We start from the raw sequence: 25464 nt of genomic DNA on the forward strand, positions 1-25464 counted from the left end.
CATAAACATTTGAAAATATATGTTATGCACATACAAAATATTTAAGTATTTGAACATCCATGAGAATAATAAGAAATTACAGTAAAAACATCTGTAGTTTTAAAACAGTGCATACGAAAATACTTTGCAAGTACTAAAGAACAACAATAAAAGATATAATCATAAATACTGAGACCTCCATAGGAAGATTATCATAATCCACGGAGATTCAAAGAAGGAAAGCACGTGGGAATACATACAGGCAACAAACACCTCTACATGGACAACTGAGGAACAACCTGCTAAATGTTCACAAAATTTATGTACAAATGCTCATGTTCACCCCCAAAACACAGCACGTAAGAATCGCACTCAGAGGTGCTTCACTCTTAACTTTGCACATTATTGTAATAAGCTTGGTTATCTGGTCTTCAAGCCCACAGCTTTATTTCAGAGGTGTGATAATTCCAGATGTTGACAAAGTCCAGATTGTAGGGCTGATAGAGACTTGCATGCAGACAGCAATGTGATAGAACAACTGACAACAAGGAAGAAAACAGAAAGGGAGGAGACATGTAGTATAAAAAAGCAGACAAGAACTTAAAAAAAATCCAAGACAGCAGTCTGGGGCCGTTTACTGAAGGAGCCAGAGCTTTCACACACTTCAGGAACTTCTGAGACTAATTTAGTACTGCAGCACAGAATAACAGCGCAGGGGGTCAAAGATGGGTGTGAAACACATGCATTATAATCTGCTTCCTGCGTGTCAGGGACTCAACTGAAACCCTACTCTCTAGAAACTCTTCAATCACTCCAACAAACCTCAGGAAGGCCAGGTGAGGCTGCTATTCTCTGCCACTGAGGAAATTTACAACTATGGCCACTGTCAAATTACCTCCAACAACCTCAACTCATTCCCAAGGTAACCCTGGTCAGCTTCCCCTTCTCCAGAGCAGGTGTGTCAAACATTCTCTATCCTCCTTCAACCCCTCCCCTCACCAGCTTTCTCTTCAATTTCAACAAATAATAGTGCTGTCTAAACCGCGGAGAAAATAAAGAAGTCACTTCAGAAGCAAATGTCTTCATTTTCCATCATATATACAAACTTACCTGGACCCAGACTTCCGCTTCCTTTTCTTTACAATTCAAAACTCAATCTCACTCTAAGTTCTGGCCTCCGTGCAGTCCATCTGCCCAGGGACTCTGCCTTGACCACTCTCTCCTGATCTTCCACTTCTCCCTCTCTATTCACATATTCCCATCATTTCATCAAGCTCAAGACTCATTTCATAGTTAAATATAACAACACATCCTCAAGTCCTTTCCTCCCTCAGGATAACTCCTCTTTTTCTTCCATTGGAAAATTCTTCAAAGAGCAGCCTACTTCCTCACCTCAGAATCACTGTAATCTGACTTCCATCTGCACTAACTAATGACAGCCTTTAGGTTAGAAACAATCAGGTATGTTAGTCCTTACCTTGCTCAAACTCTCCCTTACATATGGCACAGTTGATCATTTCATTTTTTTTTCTAGAAACACCTTTCCTGGCTTCTGTGACAGCACCCTCTACCGATTTTCCTTCCACCGCTCTGGCTATAACTCAGTTTCCCTTCCTCTTCCCATCCTCAAAATTCCGTCCACTCTCAGAACTTCAACTGCCGTCTGGACGTTGACTCCATGCCTATTCCATCGATTTCTATGTCTGTCTAGTGGAACTCTATCTGTCTGTCCCAAAGGCTTCCACAAAAGTGAACCCATCACCTTCCATCCACCAAACCTATGATGCTCTCCCTGCAGTCTGATTTCTACCGACTGCTACCACATTCACTAGTTTCATGCCAGATCCACTGTTATCCCCTGCAAATGGTAGTTCCTAAATTTCTCTCGAACCTATCTACCTTTTCTCCATTCCACGGCCAGTGACTTCCCTCATCATCACTTGCCTGAATGTAAGTCTTCTCACTGCTTTGCTTTTATCCAGCTCATTTATACAACTGCCAGATGACCCTGCAAATCTGACCACTATTAAATTTAACATCCTTCCTGGGGGTTTCCCAAGGGTCCTTGCATATTTTTCATGGCTTTATAAAGGCCCTCACAACCTGTCCCCAGCAATCACTGAAGTTTCAATTTCGACCTTTCCATCATTCTTCTGAACTCTGAAGACCACCTATACTGAACTTCTCTCACTCTGCCCTTTCTCACCTAAAGAAATACCTAGAATACTCTTCCCACAACTCTTCTTTATTTGACTAAGTCCTCTAACCCAGTGGTCCCCAATCTTTTTTGGGCCACAGACCGGTTTAATGTCAGAAAATATTTTCACGGACCGGCCTTTAGGGTAGGACGGATAAATGTATCACGTGACAGAGCCAAGCGTCAAGAGTGAGTCTTAGATGGATGTAACAGAGGGAATCTGGTCATTTTTTAAAAATAAAACATCGTTCAGACTTAAATATAAATAAAATGGAAATAATGTAAGTTATTTATTCTTTCTCTGCGGACCAGTACCAAATGGCCCACGGACCAGTACCGGTCCGTGGCCTGGGGGTTGGGGACCACTGCTCTAATCTGAAATATTACTTACAAAACCTCTAAAATAGTGATTGAACACTTGAGCAAAATAAAAGTGTTTACTTTGTATATTAATACTAATAATTTTAAAGTGTTAAGACTTTTTTTTTAAGTCAGAGAGAGGGACAGACAGGAAGGGAAGGAGATGAGAAGCATCAATTCTTCCTTGTAGCTCCTTAGTTGTTCATTAATTGCTTTCTCATATGTGCCTCAACTGGGGGGCTACAGCAGAGCTAGTGATCCCTTGCTCAAGCCAGCGACCTCTGGGCTCAAGCTAGCAACCACGGGGTCATGGCTATAATCTCATGCTCAAACCAGCATCTTTCACTCAAGCAGGATGAGCCCTTGCTCAAGCCAGTAACTTCAGGGTTTTGAACCTGGGCCCTCTGTATCCCAGGCCAATCCTCTATCCACTATGTCACTACCTGGTCAGTGTTAAGAATTCTTAAAAATACAAATAGTGAAACAAAATATTTACTATGTTTCAAATTTAAAAATTTAGAAATGTTATAGCACAAAAATGTAAATTTATAAAAATATAAGTATTAAACACAATCATTATAGTATAAATTGTCAGATAAAATAATACGTGTTATTTTAAAATGAAACTAAACCCTATACTAAACTGACAAATGTTAATTTAAAAAAAACAAAAAAATTAAAGATCATTTAAATGTTTTGTGTGTGTCATCATCAACATCCAACTGTATTTTTGTGTAATTTTCTCCAGCTGCTTATGAAGTACATTTCAGTTAGGGGAATGGTGATGAGATCATTGTAAACCAACTTCTAACACTTGCTTCAGACTATCTTTAAACAAACCCTTCTCTGGTTTGACAACTCTGAGATCTTCAGAACTTCTCCGTGTGTTTGTGCAGAAACAGCAATCTTTCTTTTTTAAACTAAAAGAGAGCCTTAGCTATAATTTCCAAAAAGCATTTCCCTTTAGTCTTCACCTTTTTCAGTCTCACTGGTGTGGATGACGATTCTGGTCAGGTTTCCTGTGTTAAATTCACTACTTATCATGATTTAACTCGACTTATTCAAAAAGTCAACCTGAGTAAGAATCAGTCTCACAACAAAAAGCCTTTTCTTTGTCCACTGTTTACACCTGAACATTACTGAGGTGTAGGGAAAAATCCTTTTCTACACAAACAAAACTTGATTTGATTCAAAATCCTAATGCAGTGGCAGAAGAGACTAGTTCAGCAAGTCACCTAAAATTGAATTTGAGTCCTTAAAATTTTACCTCAAGATAAAAAGATTCAGATTTTTTTTTCTTTTAACTAAAAATACCCTGCCTTTTGTAGTTAGCCTCAGTCCCGCCCTCCTGGCTGCTCTCTGCTCCACCTGTCCTTCCTTCTCCTTGGACTGCAGCACCCCACGCCCCCGACACAGCCTTGGGTAGAGCGCTTCCTGCTATGGGCTGCAGCCTTTTGCATGTATTCCTAACCTGTCTCCCCACTTTGTTAATGGAGTGGCCCATCAGTTCCAGAGAGCCAGATCCACTATCAGCTGTTTTTTGGGGAAGGGGTGCAGAAGGAAAGGAAAAGAACAAGCTACAGCTCATGAGTGCTACAGAAAGGCTGGGAAGCCTTTGATGAGAGAATTCAGAATGACGAAAGTCAGAGGAAGGGAAGAGGAATTGGATAGTAGAATGGGCGAATACGCTGAAGGATGCACTGAAATGCAGGTATTACACGACCAAAAACTGCAGTCACTCTATTAGAATGATATAACACAGCAGCGAGGCACTCTGCCAAGCACTCCAACCTTCACATCAACCATGAAAATACAGGTATTTCCTTCTTTTTTATAGGTATGGAAACTATAACTTAGAGAGTAAGTTACTTCCCAGCCACACTAGTCAAGAGCAGTGCCAGGGTTCAAACACATTATTTTAATTACTAATCCTAGCCATCATATGTAATAGTATCTTCCCAAAAGTTTCCCAAGTTATATTGTAAATAAAATAATTAAATGAAATTTGGTACCTAACGGAATTAACTAGCCAGAACACACATAAAGCTTTATTTCTTGATGTATTATTGGGCCAAGGTTTCACTATGTGTAAAGGGAGAAATACCTGTAGCAATGGTTTTTTTCATATATGAGTGCTTTCCCCTTGCTTTATTTTCATATTTAACAGCTAGCCAAATGTTTAGCCTGAAGTTTTCTTAGTTCTGGTTCTTGAGTTTTAACAAGGATGTACAAAGAGTGCCAATGAGTAGCTCTGCCATCACCAGAATTTTCCACACAAAGAGCTATATTTTTGGTTGACACATTTATAGTAATAAATAATAATTTGATATTCTTATACAGGGGAAACAGTAAATTGTTCAAAGCTCCAAATAATTAGAGCAAATACAGCTCCTACCACCTGGTTATGATCTACAGGTAAGCATGTGCACACAAGGCCAAAAAAAAAAAGTGAAGCCTGGCATTTTAACTGCAATAAAGGAAAGAAATATACAGTCACAAGAGTTGTAGGGCTTCCACCAGCAATTTCTGATAGCTTACACTGGCTTTTCCATGATAGCTGCAGACTTTGCGTTAATGTTCAATTGTACATTTCCCTAGGGAGACCAGCATAATGTGGACTGTATATAACTAGGAACAAAAATATATTTTTATTTTTTACTAAAAATATGTAAAGTTATACTTAATGGCTTAAATATTTCTTTAGAATTGTTAAATGAAAATTTTAAATGGGAAAAATAAACTGATAAACAAATTTAAAACAAACAAAAAACTAAAAAGCAAGTACTACTTAGCCACTCTCCCACACCTAAGAAAATCAGTGACATTTCTGAAGTGGGAAAGGGGTACTCAGAAGAGGTGTAATGCACTCATTCATACACTCCTGGTGGCACTGAATTGTTACCAAACATTTCAGAAAGTATTTGTATATGTATGGCCATATGTTATATATAATAAAGCAACCGATGTTAAAATCACAAAAAAGGTTCATATTCTGCTCTTAGTTGCCCTAATTGACCATACAGAAAGAAAAATAAAAACTTTCATTTTCTCTAGGAAAGGTATCTAAAGTTGTCATATAAGAGAGGACACTAAAGATACTAGGAAAGAATGGAACAATAACAACTGAACTTTACTAGCTGAAATTAAAATTACTTCACCATTTTAAACTATACTGCTCACAAAAATTAGGGGATATTTCTAAATGAATATGAAGCAATAAAAAAAAGTATTTGATTTTTTTTTTTATTAAACAAGAACATCAGGAAAGCAAACAAGCCCTGGCCAGCTGGCTCAGTGGTAGAGTGTCAGCCCAGCGTGTGGAAGTCCCAGGTTCGATATCCGGACAGGGCACACAGGAGAAACGCCCATCTGCTTTTCCACCCTTCCCCTACTCCTTACTCTCTGTCTCTTCCTCTCCTGCAGCCAAGGCTCCATTGAAGCAAAGTTGGCCGGATCACTGAGGATGGCTCCATGGCCTCCATCTCAGGCACAATAATGGCTCCAGTTGCAAAGGAGCAATGCCCCAAATGGGCAGAGCATCACCCCCTGGTAGGCGCATGCAGGAGTCTGTCTGCCTGCCCCCTGCCTACCCACCCCCGCTTCTCACTTCAGAAAAATACAAAAAGAAAAAAGAAAGAAAAGCAAACGACAAGTCCAACAAAGTTGTTTGATTATGCAAATGAGATGTAAAACCAACTTTTATTTCATTGGTGAAAATGCACTATTCAAAAGGCTGAAAGTACTGGAGTATCTGTATGTTACCTGATCCCTATATTTTTTCTTAAAATAGTTTACTTGTAGGTGACAAGTAGGCAATTGTCAGTGCAGTCAACAACATGAATTCTGACCCTCAATATTCTCATTAGCTCAATATTTTCATGAGACAAAAAAATTTGATGAAACAAGGAAGAATTGGGATGAAACTAGTCCATGCTTCTGTAAAGCTGCTCATCTCTGCTTGCAGGGTTCAAGTTGTTAAGCTGTTTTTGTTTTTATACAACTTATAGCATCTTGTCATTTATAACTAACAACGAGATTATAAAGCAAGGACAGGTCCAAAAGTTAAAGAGAACAAAACAGCAGCATATTCTGCTCTTCAAATGAAACACGGGTTTGCCAAAGTGGAGGGAATAAAAGTCCAACTGTTCATGAACAATTTCTTCAGAGATGTTTACCACTCACAGGTGCTCAGACTCTCTCCCTCAAAGGGCTCACCTAATTATAAGGGTGGAGGTTCCTTGAGAACTAAATAGCCTAAGACTGTGCATCATAATCAAAAGCAGGTCAGAGAAATGGATGGGGAAAACATACACAGGATTGGCCACATGCCAGAAACTGGTCCCAAAGCACTCTCCTAAGCTTATAATTATTGTCACATAAGAGTCATTGTCCACATTTGCAAAGTGTACAACACTCTGAAGTTCAATTCTTCTTTACCTAAGTAATTTAAAGAGTAGGGTGGTCGTCTGACCAGGTGGTGGCATAGTGGATAAAGAGCATCAACCTGGGACGCTGAGGAACCAGGTTTGAAACCTGAAGGTCGCCGGCTTGAGTGCTGGCTCATCCAGCTTGAGCACAGGGTCGCTGCCTTGAGCATGGGATCTTAGACATGACCCCATGGTCGCTGGCTTGAGCCCAAAGATTGCTGGCTTGAAGCCCAAGGTCACTAGCTTGAACCCAACGTCTCTGGCTTGAGCAAGGGGTCACTGGCTTGACTAGAGCCCCCTGGTCAAGGCACATATGAGAAAGCAATCAATGAACAACTAAGGTGCTATGAGTTGATGCTTCTCATCTCTCTCCCTTCCTGTCTTTCTGTCCCTATCTGCCCCCCATCTCTGTCACACACAAAAAAGCCAGGTGGGTAGTACACTTATCAGGGGAATCACTTCATAAGTTATATAAATGTCTAAACCACTATGCTAAACACCTGAAACTATTATAAAATATTGAATATCTACTATAATTAAAACATAAAAATTTAAAAAAGGAAAAGTAGGCTGGTCTATTTGCCAAAACTGCATGAAATTGTGGGGCTTAAAACTGCATGTGACTAAACAGCCTGTAACAGTCCCCTAACTTGCCAATAAAAGGTAAGCTTTAATATAAAGTTATGTTGGCATTAATAAATTTTATCTATGTAATTAAAGAAAAAGGTAAAAAAAAACACCTATTTGAAACAAAGAGAAAATAAAGAGTAACGGATACAAAATGGGAGATTTTTTTACTGTACATTATTAACCTCAATCTCACTAGTGGTCAAAGAAGTAAAAATGTTTTGGGCCTAGAATACATGTTCAAAAATAAAAGCTGTAAATATTCAAAGCAGGCAAGAAAATGTTAAACAACACAGTCTTAAATATACCAGTCAGACCTTTCTGGTCTAAGTTTTCTTATGAACTCCATTTCATTTACAGAGCTTTCTTTATATTATGGAAATAACTGAACATGTGGAAAAAACCTTATATAATCATTTATATAAGGCCAGAGGTCTTAAAACTTCTCTACGGATAGAAATTAGGGATTCCATGAACTTCAATTAAAAAATTAAATAATTTCACTAACTTTAAATGAAATGCAGCATTTCTGTCCATTATAAATGTAGGCAAAAAAACTAAAGTAACATTAGCTATATATGTGATTTTGACACCAATGTAAATCATATATATTTTCATGTCTCATTATACTTGTTACAGACATACCAAAACATTGATTATGCTTATCACTACTTTGAAATTATGGTAGTTATCAGACCTGAAGTTAGATCTTTTTGTTAATGCAATAAAAAGTATAGATGTCACAAAAATTTAAAAACTTTTGCAAATGTATTTTAATATTCTGTGTTGCTTTGTACTTTTATTTAATGTACTTTAAAAAATTATTCTAAGGACAGTCCATAGATTTCACCTAACAGCAAAAAGGCTCAATAAAGGGAAAAGCAAAAAACTTAAGAACATCTGATGTAAGCATTATTATTATTTATAATAATGAGAAACTAGAGAATCTGAATTTACAACAGATGGGAACTTTAAATAAATGATAGCATAACCAATTATGAAATCATGAGGCCCTGGCTGGTTGCAGCGGTAGAGCATCGGCCTGGTGTGTGGCAGTCCCGGTTCGATTCCCAGCCAGGGCACACAGGAGAAGCGCCCATCTGCTTCTCCACCCCTCCCCCTCTCCTTCCTCTCTGTCTCTCTCTTCCCTTCCCACAGCCGAGGCTCCCCTGGAGCAAAGTTAGCCCGGGCGCTGAGGACGGCTCCATGGCCTCTGCCTCAGGCGCTAGAATGGCTCTGGTTGAAGAGAAGCAATGCCCCAGATGGGCAGAGCATCGCCCCCTGGTGGGCATGCCGGGTGGATCCTGGTCGGGCGCATGTGGGAGTCTGTCTGACTGCCTCCCTGCTTTTAACTTCGGAAAAATACAAAAAAAATCATGAAAAAATATATAAAACTGTATTTAATGATCTTTATTTTACTTAAAATGAATGTGCATGTATCAAAAATGAGAAATAAAATTACTAGTAATCAAACAAGATTAATTTTCTTATTTTCTAGACTTCCTCATTTTTCTCTAATGAACACTATATAACCTTTATAATAGGAAGATTTTTAAAAGTATAAAAATGTATTTGGTTTGCAAACGGTCAATGAGTAAAAAGTATTTTAAAAGGCTGCATATTCATGCAACTCCACTTTTAATGTTAGCTAATACTAATTCAAATGCCAGCTCAGGGAGGAAAAAGGTATTTAACATCCAAATGAAAGAAATTACAATGGGGCACCTGTTCCTAACTCAATTTCTTTCTGTTTAAAACTTTGTTACCCCTTACCAGGGGTATTGAAGCAAGATATCTTGCTATATAACATGTTTTTGAAGGATTTGGAAGGAAGTCCCTCAGAGACAGAAATTCAGTCAAGGCAGAAGTCACTGCTGCCCATGAGGGCAGACACCATGCATAATCTACACACTTGTCTATATTCACACTGTCCATCTGAATTTAGAGTTTGCTTCAGCTGATGTTTTGACATCATCAAATGCTTCTACTTGACTTGAATTCAGTTAGGAAGATCTTTCCTCTCACTGCCCTGAAGCTTCCTATGAGAAGAGGAGTCTCCAGAAGAAGACCAGGACAGAAATTGATAAAGCCAATATGTATTTACTGAGCACCTAAATGTTGATGCTCAGGATAAGGGGCTCACTGATGTTTGAAGTTATAATGAAGTTTGCATTTGGAAAACCGGTGACAAGCTCAATTTTATGTAAACTGTACTAAAATAACAGGTCTAATGGGCCCTTATTTCCTTGAGACTACAAAACAAAGCACAGAATTCTTTGGAATATGGGAATCAGTAAGCATGGCTTTCACACTGATGCACTTTGACACAGCAAGTTGAGGAAGCATAGCCATTTTCATGCATACGGTTCATATATTAGTCACTGCTATTGACTGTATCTGAAGGGTTTCCTTGTTTGTTTTTCACTTTTTATCTTGACTGCTTTTAAAAGACTTCCAGAAAAGTTGCAAAAATAGTACAGGGAGTTTCCATAAATCTCTAACCCAGTCTCCCCCAAGGGATGTTAACATCTTATGTAACTATTAAAAACGGTACAATCATCAATCAGAACCAGGAAATTAACATTGGCACAATCCCATTATCTAAAGATATGGCTCAAATTTCACCAGTTTTCCACTATGTCCTTTTTTTGGTTTTGAAATCCCACTCATGTTGCATTCAGATGTTATTTCTTAGTCCCCTGCTTTCCAATCTTTACATCTTTTATGACTTCCACACCTTTGAAGAGATTTTACTACTCTATTTGGATTTGTTGATTTCATGATTGGTCTGAGGTTACACACTTTGGGCAAGAGAACCATAGAAATAAACGTAACTCTCTCAATTCATCATTTCATGGGGTTCATGAGACAGACCTTGATACATTTGGTTAAAGTGGCATCTGCCAGGTGTCTTCAACACAACACTACTATCTTTCTCCTTACAGCCTACAAATATCTTCAAGGAGATAGCTTTGAAATTATTCAAATTCTGCTTCTCCCGTTTCTGCTCAAACTGTCACCCCTGATTTTAGCATCCATCAGTTGTGTCTAATAAAGTTTACAATAACAAAAATCAGTCTCCATAATGATGTTTTGGGCCTGTGGGGATCAATTGGTGGTCTTGGTTAATTTCCACAAAACCACCGTGACCACACAAAGACTTGTCTGTGGTCTCATTTCCTGAAAAGAGAGGAAAAGGAACTATAACATTAATTCCATGTCTGGCACATAACACAAAGTCATAGACACAGAGGGCTGGCCCTCAATGCCTCTACCTGATGCTACAAATATCAGATACACTGGCTCCTCAATTCAGTAAATCTTATACTTCACAGCAGCACCAAACATTCATTCAACTGTGGAACGTATCCTGGGCCTGCCTTCAAGTAGCACTTAAGACTGGTTGAGAACCAGTGCATCATGGAAAGCACCGTGCAGAAGAGGCGCAGTGCAACTCAGAGCAGTGGTGGGCGAGCATCTGCACCTTTGGGAGGAAGGGGATTACATAGGTATCACAAGCCCAGGAGGAGCAGGAGCTTGTCACCTGGGCAAGAGAAGAAGGGAGAACAGCCCATCCTAATGCATGCATTTGGGCAGAGCAGGAGGGGCAGCTCCATGCAGGAGTAGAGCAGAGAAAGCCCCCCAACTCTGGCACCCACTTGGGTTTGCATATTCCACCTGGTTCACTGGCCTTCTCACTCTGAAAAGACACTGTTCCCTGTTGCCTGTTCCGAAGTCTCACTACTTCGCTGGTGTTGGCCTCCAGCCCTCCCTGTAAGGCAAGGCCAGGTGGGGAACGCGACCCACAACGCTGTGGGAAGCCTGCTCCCTATACCAATCCTCCTCAGGCTTTGTAAAGTAAATATAATCCATAAATGTGATTATATCAATAGATAACTAAGGAAAACCAATAGCACGAAAGAAGAGAAAATACTACTCAGAGGATACAGATCATTCAAGGGAAAGAACTTAGATAAAAATTTGTAATTAATACTAATGGAGAAATGTGAAGCATATAAAATAAAGATAGGCTACTATGAAAAATAACTACAGAAAAACAAAAATAATACGTTCCTGGGGAATAAAAACAGTATTGCTGAAATAAAGTGAAAGGATGAGATAATAAAATGCAGAGAGCTACATACCAATCTTTTATCCATAACATAAAATTGATAAATATAAAACAAGAATGAAAAGAAATTAGAATTACTAAAGATGAGATTACACCATCCATTGAAACGGAGTTCCTGACAGATGGAACAAAGAAATTTTAGAAGATTTTTAAAGTATACCTTTTTAAATCGGGGGAAAAAAATAAGGTTCAATATCTTCTCATGCGTCTTAACAGCACGAATGGCAGACACAAGCACCATGAGGAGTGCACCTGCTTTGTTCTCCTCCAGGCCCGGCAGCTGCCACCAAGTAGATGCTTAAGAAATATTTTTATCAAATCAATGAGTATAAATGTGCAACTGTTCATTTTTAAAGTTACTTAAAATATGAAGGACACTCTTGTTAATTACAAATAAAATGTGATGATAAATTTGTGTGTATAAGAAAAAGTATAGATTACAAACCAAATTAGAATAAGAGAATTACTTTCTCCATTTTTGTATTACTGATTCTTATAATTAGCATACACACACACACTTTTGTGTGATTTATTGTCTGTTTCTCAAAACCACGCCAAGAAGGCATAGGCACTCACGCACATGTGGCAGCTTGGAAGGTGCAACACTGAGCTCCCTTCCAGAAGGGATTTGCAACTGATTCAACCATGGGAAATACAACCAGCTGACATCTCTGGCTGTAGCGTCTTTGAATCCGCTACTGTTTTCCAGCCCAACAACACTCTTCCAGAGCAGTTCCATCTACAAACTGAGCATGCCCATGAGAGCAGGGCCTGGCAATTCCTGCCCAACAAGGGACTTCTCTAATGCTCCCTCTTTGCTCCCCTGCACTGGCTGGGTCTTTGTCAGATCTGCATTGCGGTTTGAGGTGTCCTCTGTCTACTTGTGCTTCCCTTCCTTCCTCCCTGTTTGGTGTCAGATCTGCACTGTGGACCAAAGGCTTTTCCCCGGTAAGCTCTGCTTCCTCCTTTTTTCTTTCACAAGCCCCTAACAAACTACCTGCATGCCTCTAATGTAAGCATCTGCAACCCAGAGGGCTCAACCAACACAAAACACTCGTCACATGATTAAATCATAAATTTAATCGTGCACAATGTAAATCATTCTATGATTAGATTGTCTTTGGCAAAGGCAAGAGGTTGGATTTTGAGTACGGCAGGCGAGAGATGGAGACACTAAGACATCTATTGCTGGAATCTGAGCAAGAGCCAACAAGGGCCTGAAGTTCTAGAACCAGGAATGGGACATAAAAAACAAAGTCAGCAGCAATTCTAAGGCTGACTGAAAAACAAACAGAGAGGCCTCAGTGCTGCACATCCAAGTAGCTGATAATAACGGTGGCATTTACAGCAAGAGGGCAATGGCGAGGGCGGCTCGTTTCGGAAGAAAAATGAAGTCAAAATTTGTGTGGATGCTTCTGAGTTGCCAACCAGATACCCACCCAGGTGGAAGCAGGTAACAGTGAGAAATGCAGCCAGAACTGAGAGGAAGCAGGGAATAGAAGTCTTTTATTTGAGTATAAATGTGTACGGATTATCTTTTCCAAAGAGAATTCTTGAGGTCATTAGTAATAAAAGAAATATATAAAACATGCCAACAAAAGAAATAGAAAAACTAAAAGAGGACAAGTGGAAACCAGGGCATTAATGAAGGTTGTCTAGCTGAGCATCAAATCCGGCTCTGGGAGTTGAGGTCAAACAGAAAATACAGAAAAATAAACCCAAACAAGCCAGCAAATACAACATGCCTATCATCAGAAAGGCGGGCGTTTGGTAGCTACCAGAAAACAATTCCTGGCATCAAATTCTAAAACGCTTTTCTCACATGGAACTTTCCACAAGGGCTGAAGAAGGACATAATGGCAATGTCTTCATCGGTTTTAATGCAAATCGTTCTTACATGACTGGGTCTTAAAAAAAGATGTCCTTGACTAAAGTCAAGTGTTTAAATAAATGTGGCCTTCTGACAGTCTAGCTTGATTTTAAAAATAAAACATGAGGAGGAGGAGGCGAGGCACATGCCCTTTCAACCAACTTCCCCGAGCCTCTGAACTGACGTGGCACAGGTGACACGTGTGCTGAATGCGTTACAGGTCAGAGTTCAGACATGGAGTGTTGGGACTCAGGAGATCCCGGCCACGAAGGGAGAGGATGTTTGTTTTCAAAGGAGTAAACGTGCAAACTTTCATGTATATATAACGGCTTCCTTGCCACCAGAAGCCCTGGGAAGGTTAAAGACAGCAGCAGACCATGCTAAGTTAGTGTCTCAAGAAGTTGGTGCCCCAGATCTCCCTGAGGACTCCATAACTAGAGCGCTTTATTCAAACAAATTATACACAGTTTACGTGATCATGATAAAAAAAATTTTAAAGATAAAGATGTTAAAACAATAAATTACACATATATTAAACCTTTCCTTATTCATTTTGGCAGAAATTAACTATTAAGTTCAAGAGCATAGAGTACAACGTGGTTTCAGTGGGACAGACTTGTTGACTTGCATTTATCACTTCCTTGAAATAACACTGTCTATCTCAAAAAACTAAATATAGAATAATTAATTAATTATCTTTTAACAATGCTGAATTATAAGACATATAGCATAGTAGTTTCAAGCCGAATGCTGCTATACTCACAGGATTAAAAAAATGAAAACGAACAAAATGAGCAACATTTTTACAAAGAAGCTTAGCTGTATGCGGTGTTCTTTGATGTTCTATTGTACATAGAATACTCCACTAAAATATACAACAGCTACTTAATAATGCTCACTTAACAAGCTGGAACTTGAAGCACAGCCTCTGAGAGCAAAATTTAAAAGTACACGAGAGTGCTAAAGCTGTCACTTTAAGCACAAATGAAGGTGAGTGAGTATGCTATTAAAGATGGTGGATTATAAGAGGGTGAGAGGTGAATAATTAAAACTGGGCATTACAATAGCAATTGCGGTCCATGTTACTGGTGAACCTGATTTGTGTGTGTGGGTGTGCACATGTGCACCCCAACATGGGTGTGGGGTGGAGAGAGGTGGAGGTGTAGGAGGAAAGTGAACAATAAAATCAGATCTAGTGGTTTCAAGTTATCAGAAGAATAATCAGGTGCACCAGCATAAATTTTCCCTCTTTTCAGGAGGGGAAAAATATTCTTGGATGAGCTCTGGACTAGATAATGGCAATATCTCCCGGCCACTTGGTGGCAGGAAGAGGCCCTTCCCTATCAGAGCATTTTCAATAACTTGACTTTGACACAGTGATACCCCACCTAGCATCAGATAAGCCTATCAACATTTTGGTCAATGGAGCAACAAACACCACAGCCAAGGCAACTCATGGGCTCCTCTCTTTTCTATTAATGCAGCTCTCTAGATGGGACTTGGGGAGCTCATGCTTAAAGACAATTGTGTACTCAGTGCAAAATTGGAAAAGCCCTGTATGGGCACAGCAAGTAAGGTCAATAATGGCCAGGAAAAGGTTTCCTCAATAAGCTGTGTCACCTATAGGTAACAACTCTTCTATAACTCAGTAGTTTCTGCTCACACCTTCCCTTGGTACTCTGATCATGGTGACTATGTAAATAAAAGCTAAATACAGAATATATTTTCACTCAAAGGGAGACGACCAGATTAATTTTAATGCTATCCCACTGCCAACTTTGTGCCTCTCTAGGAAGTCTGTGGTTGCATCACTTGGACTTATCACAATGACAGCTTCACCCTGGGGACCTATGAGCAGTAAGTGAGGAGGTCTGCACAAAGCACACAGTGGTAACACAATAAATGTTAGCCATACTATCATTTAATCCTCAGTGAGTCTCAGTAGACACATCACATATACTAGCAAAACAGCAAAGAGAAGTGGGCAGGAGAAAGGATCGGGAAAAAGGACACAGATGCTGTGTTGCTCCTTTTAATAAGTGCAAACAGTGGGCACTTACTGGTCCAGTTATCTTTCTAGCAACAGACCAGGCTTACATGTTGAAGCCAAATACCCTCTAAAGACTAAATTTTCAAAATAATGATGTTTATAAAGAACATAATATTAAAAAATGACTGCAACTTCATCAGCCAAAGACAATTAAATTCTTCATATAATGTTGACAGTAGAGTATGGTTAAGGGGACTGTTTTCCCCAGAGACGTAGTCACATGAAGTCAAGAATGCATTACACAGAAGAGTGGAACATATATGGTGATAAAGAGGTTAGTGACAACCAGGTCAGGAGCACATATATGCCTATTACTGGAAGGTAAATCACACTGGGCATTGATGTACTCCTTCAAAAGGATTGATTCGCTTTAAGGTTCTGATCAGGAAAAATGAGTTAATGCTCTAATTTTAGTGAATCCATTTCTATATAAAAATTATAGCACAGAATTAACTACTTTATACAGTGATAAAAGAATAGATATTATGTTTTTAATATGCAGTTATACTTTGGGGGGCTTAATATCAGCGTCAAATGATGTTATTCATTATAGTCATAATTTGTTGTATATTATCATATTGTGACAAATGACCTGTTTGATATGAACAGTCTAGTTGTGTGGCCCAAGAAAACACAGCAGGTGCTCTATATAACTGCATTTCATTGAACCAGCTTCCTGGCCTGCCCTGGGTCTCTCTGTGAACCAGGATGATGGCACTTGGTGGCACTAGCAGGCAAGCTCCAGTGCCACACGTAGGATTCCTGCTCCCACCAGCTGAACCTCGTGCTGACAAAGTCAGCTGTGTCTTCCCAAACCTGTTGATGTCAGTTGACCCATTACTGTAATTATGCAATTTAATTAAATACTATGAAAGTTTATGGAATATGAGTACAAATGATAAATCTTGTTTCTACTAAACACTAGTTGACTCTGGAAAGACTTAAAGGCAAGTCACTAAAAAGAAAGCTGGATTAGATGTGGGTGAGACAGCTACAAAAAAATGAGAGAAAATATGAAACCTAAGATTTTATAATATTCAGATTGCCTTGCTAGTGTCTATGCTTTTGCACTTTTGGTTTCTACTATTAATACAATCTAGGATTCAAAATAGTAGAATCACTGTCAAAGAAAAGCTCTCGACCTCACAAAAATTTGGCAAACATATTCTTATGTATTTTAATGATAATAAAATGATAAGAAAATATTTTGAACATGTACACTTTTTAAAGATTTCCTGATTTAACCTTTATTTTCAATTAACCAGTTCTAATTATGTTGGGTAAGAGAGTAGTTTCCATGCTTCAAATTGGAAACTAGTTTGGATTGGTGGCTTTTAAATTTATGAAGTGTCTTGAGCTACGTTGGATAACTCTGGAATATAGGCATTCAAATTTTTATCCCAAACTTTGGAGAGATAAAAATACTTTAAACAAATTTCTACCAAATTTAACCATAAAAATATACTTCCCTTTAGACTCATACAGTAGAGAGCAGAGCAGAGTGACTCTGGTCGGACACAGCAAAGAAATCCTGGTTCTAGTATTAATAGCTCCATGACAACTTAATTACTAACATCACCTAAGCCCAGTTTTCTCATCTGGAAAATGTTATCAGTAACAGTACCTACCTCAGTGGGCAGAGAGAGGTTGAAATGAGAAAATGCATGTCATATCAAAAGTTCAGCAAAGTTCCTGGTACATAACAAGTGCTCAGAAATGTTCATTATTAATATTACCATACTGGCCTGCCTCCTGGTAAAAAGTGCCTACCGCTACAGAAATAAGATTATAGCTAATATGTTCTCTCTTATGTTGGACTTAAAATATCAGTTTTTAGCAAGGTGACCTCCACCTACAGACAGCTCAGAAACACCTGTGGAAAACAGCTCCAGGTACAAGAAATCAGGCATTCTTGGCTAGGTGAAATATTGCTGCCTAAAGGGTATCTGTCAATATCTGGAGACAGTTTAGGTTGTCCCAGCTGAGACAGAGAGAGGGGACACCTCTACATCTAGGGTGGAGAGGCCAGGGTGCTGCTAAACATCCTACAATGCAGAGGATACCCCTCCTCCAGAGGACTGTCTGGCCCTAACTCCAAGATGGCAACACTGAGAAACCCTGTATCTTAAAGGACAGTATAAGAAAAAAGTGGTCTCTAAAATCTGAACTCCAGAAAACTATTCTGAGAGAATAAAGATTATTTAAAAATAAAATTGGGATTTTCACTACTATAGTGATTCCAGGACCACTGCCACAGATATTTAAATGACATACATACTTGTAACATGATAAGATCCTTTTAGTCAATAAACCCTCTTAAATGAGGTCTATCATGCAATAACCTTACGGTAAATTTTATTCTAAAGCTATAATGAGTACTGGAAATGAAATGTCATTTGGAAGACTGGATCCAAATAACATTTAAAAACTTCAAAACAGTAAATGGGAAATCAAAACACTGCTGTAGTCATTTGCATACAGGGATTACTGAGCCAACCAATGGGCCACAGGTGTGTGTCCTCCCTTGGTCAGCATCCAGCATCCTGCATCCTGCATCCTGGCATGGACGCTTGTATGATAAACTCCTTCTTCAACTAGTAATGCTGCTCAAAAGCACTATTCAAAAGCTCTTAAGAGTTCGTTTAAACTACTGTACTTTTTAATAAATCACAGAGCCTTTCTTAAAAGTACGTATGAGATAAAACTGTATATAGAGTGTAACCCAACAATGTATGTATGTATTTTTCCCCGACAGAACAAAAAGGACTAGGAAGGAAGTCAACACGTAAGGGTACTTATCTCTTTAGTGCTTTTTCTACTCAAATACAGAAGACCTAAATTTGATTCCTGGCTCTGAAGCTTATTGGCTCTGTGACTTTAGTCAAATAATGAAATTAATTCCCATTACAATTCTTGTGAAATGAACAGAAATGTATTACAATTGCCATTAACTGATCCTTTATCCCAAAAGGTAAAACTAATTTTCTACATGAAGACTATAATTTCATCCACTAAATCAAAGGGTTTATTCTTGAAAAAACAAATATTTAATATATACAAGACATTTTAATACCTAAAAGGAAGATGTAGCTCAAAAAAACGCAAAAAAAAAATACATTGCAATAAATACCTATTTATTTTACCATCAAGAGAAAAGAAGGAATACAGGAAAATCTTACGACATAATGCTAAAATAAACATATAGTACTCTCTTTCAGAAAGTATAGCACAGAAAATAAACAATGAAAGATCTCTACTCACCCTTCTGATAGAAGAATTTCCTGTAATAGTAAGCGCCGAGGTCCACGTGTTCCACAATGTATCTTTTCACTCGATCCAGATGCAACACCAAGTTCTCCTTGGGCACTTCAAGTACTGCCACTCCTGCATTCGTGCAATGGGAGCTGAGTGCAGACTCAAAGGAGGCACTTTCACACCCACTAAAGGAGCCAGAATTTGATTTTGAGAGGCTGATTTTCCTTTCACCTTCTCCCCCAATCTCATTTCGAAAATACGGGCAGCTCATTACAAGTTCATTGCTTTTGTCATCTCCCTGGTCCATGCTGAGGCTTCCTTTGGAATTCAGGTCCTCCGTGCTGCCCATTGGGGAGCTAAAGCTGGTCGAGTGGGACAAAGGTCCTGAAACCAAGGATGCGACAGCAGCTGCTGAAGCCCCCGTGGTGGTATTTCTCCTCTTAATAACATTGTGCCTATTCATAATTGCCTCATTTAAGTCAAATAATATACTCTGGATATCATAGTGGGCAAAGCACTTTGGACATGTCCAGGGTCTGATGGAGTCTTCTGATCGGTTATCTTCAAGATCTGATGATTTCCCAAGTTCATCCCCTTTGGCATTGCGTAATTTACGAAAAATGGATGAGTCTCCAGTTTCAGACTTGGACCGTCGCTTGAGTGGTTTTTCCCTCTCCTTAAAGAGCCTGAGGTTCTCTCTCTGTGAGATGGGCCCATCTATAACATCCAAAGAGAAACCAGAACCCTTGCCCCCACTGGTGATGAGGAAGTCACTGAGTTTGGTTGGCGTTGGACCTCGATCAGATTTGTCATCTTTGTAGCCCTTTAACAAGTCAAAGAAGCTCTCTCCGGACGTTCCCTGCTTATCAATTGAAGATGTGCTACCATATTCCCTGTGCAATGATGGCCCAGTCTTGTACGTGGGCGAGATACATTCATCAAAGCTATCCACATCAAGTTCACTTATGGTGATATCGCTGTTGCTCCGCTGTCGTATTCTGCGCAGAGCCTTCCGAGGGGAGCTGGGGTAGGCTTCGGGCATGAGAAATCTGGAGTCCATGTTCTCCGACGGTCTCGTCTTGTTTTTCAGCGTGTTCTGTATGCTTTTTAACATGGCTGAGTCACTGGAATTGAGGCTAACAGAACTTCCCTGACTCACAGGACTGCTTTTGGAGGACATGCTCTCAAGGCAACTTGAGGTTTCTATTTCCTGGCTTGAACGACTAGATTCTTTTACATTTTCCTTCCTTGGGGGCCAATCTGCAATCCTTGCCCTAACCCCCATCTTTGGGACTCCTGGGGTCAAGGTTATATGGTGAGGACCTTCACTGCGGGGAGGCCCTACAGGAGCCATGACCGATGATCCCAAGCTGCCATTTTGGGACCTGAAGCGTCGCATGTAGAAGTCGTCAGTGTGGACTTTGGGAGGGCCATCTGTGCCGACAACGGAGGCCCTTTCAGTGGCGATAGGCCTCTCCGTCTGCGACCGTTTCAAGCTAGTCATGATGGGAAAGCAATCAGACTTAAATCCCTGCAGAAAGGACCATTATATCTAAGTTTTAAATGTGCACTTCCCTTTTGGAAAATGGTTTCCAGCAAATACAGCAGTTGCATAAGATCTTAATCTTTTTCATTTAAAAGGTTAAACGATGCCTTATTTTCAAACTTCTGAAAATCCAAATCTTCAAAACATTATAATCCACAATAGTTCCTTTGCTTCACTTTAACAGACGGCTTTCTTTCAGAAAAAACTGAATGGAACTTGTATTACTGGGACTCTGTGGTTACCATAATCCCATGCTTTCTCTAAAAGAGAAAAGAACAATTGAAATTAGCATTTGATAAATACATATAAAAATAAGGATGCAATTGCCAAAACCAGACTCATGAAAACAAAAGACTTGGTAACGAATGTGGTTCACAGCTCATAACCCAATATTTTAGTAAAGCAGGTTTGAAAGAAAGTAAAAGTGTTTAATAAAACCCTATCTTTTAAATTATATGTATTTTAAAAGACTACTGCTACTTGAGCTTAATTGAACTGTTTCATATAATTGGGGGGCAGGGAGTATCTCGTTCCAGGACACCAAGGCTCCAACCCCCACTACATACCAAGTAAGAATTCCAATGACCTCTAACAATGTAGAATACCACGAACCACCGTGCTGACCAAAAGTTTGAGATATAGCCAACACAGTCAACAGAGTTCAGCAATTAGAGCAACACACAGTTCGTTAACAAGACTAAAAATTGAAAATTATTTTATTTAGTAGGTTGCAACACTCACTTTTTTAACACCTTCTATACTTCAAAATCCTAACTTGTCTTCCATATCTTTACAAAGGCTAAACATAGTTGACAAGAGCAAATACAAAACAGAAAATAAACGGTGTTTTCCCAGAGCCATCACATCCCTGAGCATTCCTCTGCATGTTCCTCTACTTTATTACTTACCCCGACCAGGAATAGTTCAGAACGAATCCAGCCTTCACCACCACCTCTTCCCATGCTCTCCTGCTTCATCTACTCGGACTATTTCACTGATTAACAAAATGCCTGCATTTCCTTACGCACTGCAACCTACCCCACCCTTTGGCGCTAATTTCTGAAGAGAGCAGAAACAAAATGCTGCTGTAGCTAGACCTCTGCATACTCCCCCAGAGACGACAGAGAACTGCTAACGTCCTTCCAGGTGACTGCCGAAGAAAACCAACTTCCTCGTGGGCACATCAGTCGGGAGGCAAGAGGCACAAATTCGGAGCACAGAATCCTGCATGGTGGCGTACATCCTGAAAAGAAAGGCAGAGGACCCTTTTCCAAGACTCCACAAATGACACCAGAGGTGGCCTTTAAATTCCTGCCAAATCCACGTTGGGAAGATGCTGCTGAACCAGCACTGCGCCGACAGGGCTGCATTGTTTATAAATCACGGCTGACACCGCGAGGACGGCCCGCGCTCCCCGCGCTCCACGCAGCGGTAACAAGCACTTACTTCCACGATAATTAAGCATCTCGCTCGGCAGCTGCTTTCATTTCTCTAACAGTGCGCAGCATCACTTTGGAAGACTCGCTGCTATTTAAGGGCTGGAACATTGAGGGGTGTTTCAAAAACTGCACGCTGCCTGCAGAATGCAGGGCCAGCCGAGCTCCAGCTGGGCTCCCGGGCTGCGCTAGGCAGCCTCAGAGAGACGCCAATTGTTCTCACCCCCCCCCCCGCCCCTTCCCCATCTTTTGTCAAGGGGATAATGGCTTCGTACTGATACCTAATTAAACCTGGCTTTTGCACTTTCTAGAGTTCTGCTGTCAGATCGCTCTGATTTACTTTCCATTTCAGAACTTTACAGGTTCCTACCGAATGGTGAGCCTTCAAGTGGAAGAAACTGCTAACTGTTGCGTCCAACCGCAGCACATGTGGACACAGCTAAGAATCAAGAGGTGCCACTCATAACATGGAAGAAAAACCAGTCAACTGAACCAAAATGCAAGGTAACCTCCAGTCCATCTCCAAAGGAAAAAAAAAAAAAAATGCTATTCATTTCAATGAAATATCTTTCAGAGAAAGACTACACAAGCATAAAGAATAATTCTAAGTAGATTCTTATAAAAACCAGATGCTTTCAACAGTTCTCACAATCTCAGAAATCAAGAGACATCACCTATTATTGCCAGAACTTTCATTTTCAAAAAGGCCAACACACCAGTCCCACCAGGATAAAAACTCCTTCTTGCCACATTTCATTTCTCTTAGAAAATAGTCTGTTGCAAGACTGTCTTTTTAAAGATATGTGAAGATATACCCATTGTGGGAAGAAACTAAAAGCCAGCACTAATATATAACAAACTGAACTGACTTGGAAAAGCCTGATCTTGGCCATTACTACAGAGTACTAGTCTTCAGAACATCTGGTATGCTTCCAAAATTTTTAATGGATTTAAAAATCTTATTTTAAACATAAAAATCTGTTCACAATTTAAAAGAAATGCCAAACCTCCCATTGTAACTACAAGTCAATATTTGTTTTTGTAACTTCAAAATATAGATGAGGAAAAGGCTGGATTAGATTGTGTCCACAGTTTAATAACTTGTAAAAACTAAGGAGGCTCAAGATAGACAACTAAGTTAAATATTTTCACCCTTCTTTCCTACTTTTTCTCTTTCTTTCCCCATCCTTATTTACATCAATATATTCCTTTTGGTGCAATATAAACTTTGGACATTGACTAACATATGTAGAAATATGTATGCTGTGGACTTATTAAACTACTAAAACTAGAGCTGTCACAGGCATACCTTGGCGATCCTGCAGATTCGGTTACAGACCGCCGCCACAAAGCAAGTACCGCAATAAGTGAGCTGTAATCTTTTTGCTGGGGGAGGGTCTTGCCCTCAATTTGTAAAAAGCGCTTCATCTCTGAAGCATAGTAAAGCAAAGGGCAATCAAATGAGGTATGCCTGCATAATGGCAAATCAGAAACACCTAAAACCTACTCCTTAGGGTTGGTGGAACTAGCAAACATATGCTGACAATTATTAGTAATTCTACTGATTATCAGCAAACCTGCCTAAGCATCACTAACTATGGCAAACAGCAATAGAATTAAACAGAAGCACAATACTAATTTTGACACGTCACCCCCATCTGTTGAAAGAGCAAGCTATATAAAAAATTTCCTTGTTACATGTTTAATTTCACAGCTGTAGATACTATTTGAATCAATGGCAGGCCCATTTAGCTAGAATACCAATCCCACTTTTAGTTCAGTGAGTTGTTGGAAACTACCAGAAAACGAGAATATCCATTCAAATTCTACTACTTGAAAGTCTGTCCCTCAAAGCTTAGCACAATATAACCTACCACCCTTTTCTGATGTAGGGAAAACAGCTCTGTGAGGCTCGCTCACTTGCATTTTGCATTAGTGCATGAGCACGTGGCAGAGCCACGTGTGTCTAGCCTACATAAGGCTACGGGTGCTTCCTCTCAGAGCAGTGTTGAGGGATTGCTTGCCCGCCACTGCGAGGGGCCGTTAGGTGGATCACTTGCCCACTACTGCAAGAAGAGGTTTTCCCCTGTCTGTTTGCTCATCCGCCATCACAAGAATCTAATAAACAGGAATGGCCCACTGCTTTCCAGCTCCACAGTTCCTCTACCGTCTGCCTGAATCCAATGTGAATCTGCTTGGGCTCAACCACTGGCATTACAGGGAGCTATGTGCATGGTAGCCAGTACCATCTGGTGATGTTATAGGTATCTGCAGCTTTAAATATCATCTCTATGCAGTTACTTCCAAATCTCTTCTCATGATCTTCTCCCCTGAACACCAGATCAAATATATGCAAGTGCTCATTTGATATCTTCTTATTTACCTATTTTCTACAATCAATTAAGAAGGAAAAAGAAAACAAAATCATTTTTTCCCCAGAAATGAATAGGTGGTAAGGAAGTGAGAACAATAAATAATTCAAGGAACCAAATGAAAAGAACAACATGGGAAACTTTCTGTGTGCCAAGGGCATTAAGAACAGTCTAAAGGCTACACAAGAAAAGTGGAAAGGAAAAACAAAACAAAAATAAAAAACACTAAGAACTACATACAGTTTCTTTCCCAAATATTTTATAATACAGTATGATACATTCACCAGAATGATGTGGCATTCCTCATCAAATGTTTCAGGGCAAAAGGAGTTTTAACGATAACTATTGAAACACTCCAATATTCAGAGCTATACAATCTTAGAACATTTATGAAAATACCATTGTAAACAAGTTTATGAAGTTGAATATACAGATTTAGAATACTCAAAAGTAGTCTTACTTTAGAATATTATAGGAAACTTTATTTTAAACCAGAAATTTAATTTCACAGTGCTTAAACATTACATTAGTTAAGATAACCAAGTAAGGCAAACTATTTTCTTTATGTTCCTTCTTATCTGAATTTCACTCAAATTACGTAAAAGTAGCATCTCAGATAAAGGGACGTCATACTCTTTCAAGTTAGCCTGAAACCCATACAAACCTCTCAAGTACAATGTCATGAATAATTTAAGCTTTATGAATCAGCACCTAACTTTTTTTTAAAAGAATTCCTGCTACAATTTTCTTTTTATTTATTTATTTTTTATTTATTCATTTTTAGAGAGGAGAGGGAGAGACAGAGACAGAGAGAGAGAGAGAGAGAGAGAGAGAGAGGAGAGATAGAGAGAGAGGAGGGGAGGAGCTGGAAGCATCAACTCTCATATGTGCCTTGACCAGGCAAGCCCAGGGTTTCGAACTGGCGACCTCAGCATTTCCAGGTCAACGCTTTATCCACTGCGCCACCACAGGTCAGGCAGCACCTAACTTTTTAGACTGGAATTTCCCCCTTCAACAAAAAGCATGAGGGACTGGGGAAAACGGAGTTGATAAATCTATTATAGTTGATAAATCAAGTGTTGAAAAAGACAACATTGATTTGAAAGCTGATTCAAATAATGTGCCCTGAAATTAATCAAATGAATAAAAGCAGTATGGATACAGGATAAGAGTTACATTTAGATTTAGACATAAGAAAGCAATTTAAAATATG

At 39.5% G+C, this 25464-nt stretch overlaps 1 protein-coding gene across 10 annotated transcripts in view; it reads right to left on the minus strand.

Moving 5' to 3' along the window:
• Positions 1-25464, minus strand: part of SIPA1L1 (signal induced proliferation associated 1 like 1) — a 381790-nt gene that overhangs the window by 143451 nt on the left and 212875 nt on the right. For 7 of the 10 annotated variants that reach the window (XM_066275018.1, XM_066275017.1, XM_066275009.1 and 4 more), the window contains one exon: positions 18904-20703. In XM_066275018.1, the coding sequence (XP_066131115.1) occupies positions 18904-20401 (1498 nt within the window). In that variant the 5' untranslated portion in view covers positions 20402-20703. Of the gene's footprint in view, positions 1-18903; positions 20704-21351; positions 21687-25464 lie in introns of all 10 variants that reach the window. The other 3 variants (XM_066275016.1, XM_066275015.1, XM_066275012.1) reach the window with 3 other exon arrangements.

This window comes from Saccopteryx bilineata, chromosome 4 (assembly GCF_036850765.1).
Source record: "Saccopteryx bilineata isolate mSacBil1 chromosome 4, mSacBil1_pri_phased_curated, whole genome shotgun sequence".
Lineage (NCBI taxonomy): Eukaryota > Metazoa > Chordata > Mammalia > Chiroptera > Emballonuridae > Saccopteryx > Saccopteryx bilineata.